Source organism: Priapulus caudatus, unplaced genomic scaffold (assembly GCF_000485595.1).
Source record: "Priapulus caudatus unplaced genomic scaffold, Priapulus_caudatus-5.0.1 Scaffold193, whole genome shotgun sequence".
Taxonomy (NCBI): Eukaryota; Metazoa; Priapulida; class Priapulimorpha; order Priapulimorphida; family Priapulidae; genus Priapulus; species Priapulus caudatus.
The window spans coordinates 324,062-327,496 of record NW_014577254.1 but is presented as its reverse complement, the minus strand read 5'-3'; the positions used below and the strand labels follow the sequence as shown (position 1 = coordinate 327,496).

Sequence of the window (3,435 nt, the reverse complement as noted above, 5' to 3'; positions counted from 1 at the left end):
TTGGACGGTGCAAAAAAAAACATTTCATGCCTTGAACATATTGCGGGCGCTAACGTCCTTAGCGGGCTAAAGTTGGGTGCTACACTATTCAGCTGTCATTCACCCATCGAGTCTTTATCACAAAATTTCATCCCGCCGACTAAATTTCCTCATGTGTTGATTGGCCTAAGTTTCATTCACCCAAAATAATTTCATTCACTTTCGATGAACCCATTCCCAGTTCAAGAAGCCACTGCTCTAGGCTAATGCAGCCATAATGGGAGTGACAGCGCTTTCAACACAGTACCTTGGTTTAGTTCCCGAACACTGCTGTGCAGACCGTCTTTGATGCAGTGCATGCACATACGCACGTCGTACGGAAGCGCATGCCACTTTACATGTTATCCGCCGAATAGACGCACGGACGCCATGGCCATGCATGCCCACTCACGCACGAACACATACATTTACATGTTATCGGATAGACGCACCTACGCAGGGGCCATGCATGCACTCACGCACGAACACATACATTTACATGTATCGGAATAGACGCTGTACGCATGGCCATGCATTGCACTCACGCACGAACGCATATCATATTACATTGGTATCGCGGAATAGACGCACTTACGCATAGCGCCATGCATGCACTCACGCACGAACACATACATTTACATGTTACGGAATAGACGCATGTACGCATGGCCCATGCATGCAACTCACGCACGAACGCAATAATTTACATGCTTATCGCGAATAGACGCACGCTACGCTATGCGCCATGCATGCACTCACGCACGAACGCATACATTTACATGTTATCGGCAATAGACGCCACGACGCATGGCCATGCATGCCTCACGCACGAACGCATACACTTTACATGTTATCGGAATAGCACGCATGTACGCATGGCCATGCATTGCACTCACGCCACGAACACATACATTTACATGTTATCGGAATAGGACGCATGTACGCAGGGCCATGCATGCACTCACGCACGAACACATACATTACATGCTTAGCGCGAATAGTCACGCACGTACGCATGGCCATGCATGCACTCACGCACGCAACACATACAGTTACATGTTATCGGAATAGACGCACTGTACGCATGGCCATGGCATGCCACTCACGCCGAAACGCATACATTTACATGCTATCGGAATAGCGCCGTACGCATGGGCATGCATCCACTCACGCACGGAACGCATTTACATTTACATTGTTATCGGAATACCGACGCATGTACGCCATGGCATGCGATGCACTACGCTACGAACGCATACATTACATGCTTATCGGAATAGACGCATGTACGCATGCGCCATGCCATGCACTCACGCACGAACGCATACATTTACATGTTATCGAATAGACGCACGTACGCATGGCCATGCATGTCACTTTCACGCACGAACGCCATACATTTACATGTTACCCGGAATAAGACGCATGTACGCATGCGCCATGCATGCACTCGACGCACGAAACACACTACATTTACATGCTTATCGGAATAGACGCAGCTACGCAATGGCCATGCATGCACTCACGCCCACGAACACATACATTTACATGTTATCGGAATTATATGCGCAAGCTCGTTCTTACCTCAGTTAGAGCCGTCCACAGATCATCTGTCCTCGCGTACGTACCATAAGCGTGGCGATTCAAGTAGCGCTGAAATTCAGAATGTAATAAAGACACAGAACATTACAGCAGTACAGCACAACTCCTATTGAATATCATGTAGGTGCAGTTTTGGGTACGCAATTATAACGATAGAATTTCGTCCTAAAATAATACCACCATACTCATCAAAAAACATAGTAAGAAACCTGGGGAATAACATGTCAATATGCGTAATTAATTCCTAGTTTCCACCGATAATTTCCATAATTAATTGCACGTTACTAATTGCACATACCATGCGAACCGGGTGCGGACCGATATCCACTCATCGTACTGCGGTTTTAATCAACACATGGGTTTTACGGCAGCGAATATTACTCTACCCCGTGTGGATATCAGGGAGGTACTGTGCGATATGAACTCGGCGGTAGAAATTAACTTTTGAACAAGGGAGTCAAAGTCTGAAGCTCGAAACTAAAGATATTAACAATAACGCATGTGGTTATTTTGAAGATTCATGCGATTGCACGTCTGCCAAATTTTCTTTGCAACATTTGCTGAAAAAATACTGTAATTCCACGAGGTCGTGCTCTGGAGCAAACTAGTTAGTATATAGCAGAATTTTCAGGGAGTCACATGGACTCCTGCATATGTCAAATCAGGGAGTCCGACAGTAAATCAGGGAGTATTTTACTCCGGACTCGTTCTGACGGCGTTAATTTCGATGGTTGGTCTGGGTCTGGGTCTGGGTTTCTTGGGTCTGGTAGCTGACTCACCGTAAGTGCACGCGTGTACGTCTCCTGTCCCATCATGTACTGGGTCATCCTGTTAATCGAACTTCCCTGTTGAAATGAACGAAGATGTTAGGATTTCTAATGCAGTAAGTTAAGTTCTATTTATCCATCCATTCATATATATATATATGTATTAAATTGATAATTCACTGCATAATTGATTCAAAACATAATCAATTCATTCAAATTGATCATTGTAATGCTCTTTAATTACAGAGGTACCTGTTCGTAACCCTGACTGTACTTGATGGAGAATCGGCATTGCAAACCATTAAGGGTTGACCATGATTATTAGTTTATTGTTATAATGTTATAGTTATTACAAACATTATTGGTTGCCTTATATACAAAATAAATGATTTTCTGTTTACGGGAATATGTTTTTTTTTTTTTTATACTGTCATTTATTATTATTCATTTATACTATCATTTATTACTACCTGTGGTGTCGTTTTGATGCATCCAGACTCTGTCTGGCTTATCCCAGTTCAGTTCATCACCACGGATGAGAGTGAGGAGAACCTCATATCTCTGACTAAAAAAGCAAAAGTTCACGTCATTTTATGAACTGCTTAAAGTACTATGGTACTATACCGTGTGTAAATCACATTTACGCTAAGGAGTGAGCCTAGAAACTATCAAAATTGTTATATACACATAGTTATAGCACGTTTTAATTTATCGTCCCCTGGTCATACAGATAAATACGACATTAGATAGCTAGCAAATATATAGCTACGAAACTAGTTCTCCCCCCCCCCACACACACAGTCAATTTCAATTAGTAAAGGAGTTCGCATGCGCAGGAATTACGCACAAACTAGTTTGTATGCAAAGGAATAAACCTGCATAAACTAGTTCGCATGTATCGGAATTACCATCCATAAAGTACATTGCAATTACAAAAATAGCCATGCATTAAGTAGTTTGCATGTACAGGAATCTCTCTGTGTAAAGTAGTTTGCATGTACAGGAATCTCTCTGTGTAAAGTAGTTTGCATGTACAGGAATCTCTCTG

The 3,435-nt window shown here is 42.9% G+C and overlaps 2 protein-coding genes across 2 annotated transcripts in view; both read right to left on the bottom strand.

Moving 5' to 3' along the window:
- LOC106807057 (aminopeptidase 2, mitochondrial-like) overlaps window positions 1-2,454 on the bottom strand; it is a 6,612-nt gene extending 4,158 nt beyond the window's left edge. Inside the window, exons 1-2 of the mRNA XM_014809284.1 lie at window positions 2,400-2,454; window positions 1,603-1,671 (exon numbers count right to left, since the gene is read on the bottom strand). Coding sequence (XP_014664770.1) covers window positions 1,603-1,671; window positions 2,400-2,447 — 117 coding nt within the window. The 5' untranslated portion in view covers window positions 2,448-2,454. The remainder of the gene's footprint in view (window positions 1-1,602; window positions 1,672-2,399) is intronic.
- LOC106807060 (aminopeptidase N-like) overlaps window positions 1-2,946 on the bottom strand; it is a 15,457-nt gene extending 12,511 nt beyond the window's left edge. The window contains exon 1 of the mRNA XM_014809287.1: window positions 2,858-2,946. The gene's annotated coding sequence lies outside the window, so the exon portion shown is untranslated. The remainder of the gene's footprint in view (window positions 1-2,857) is intronic.
- Between the last annotated feature and the right edge of the window lie 489 nt (window positions 2,947-3,435).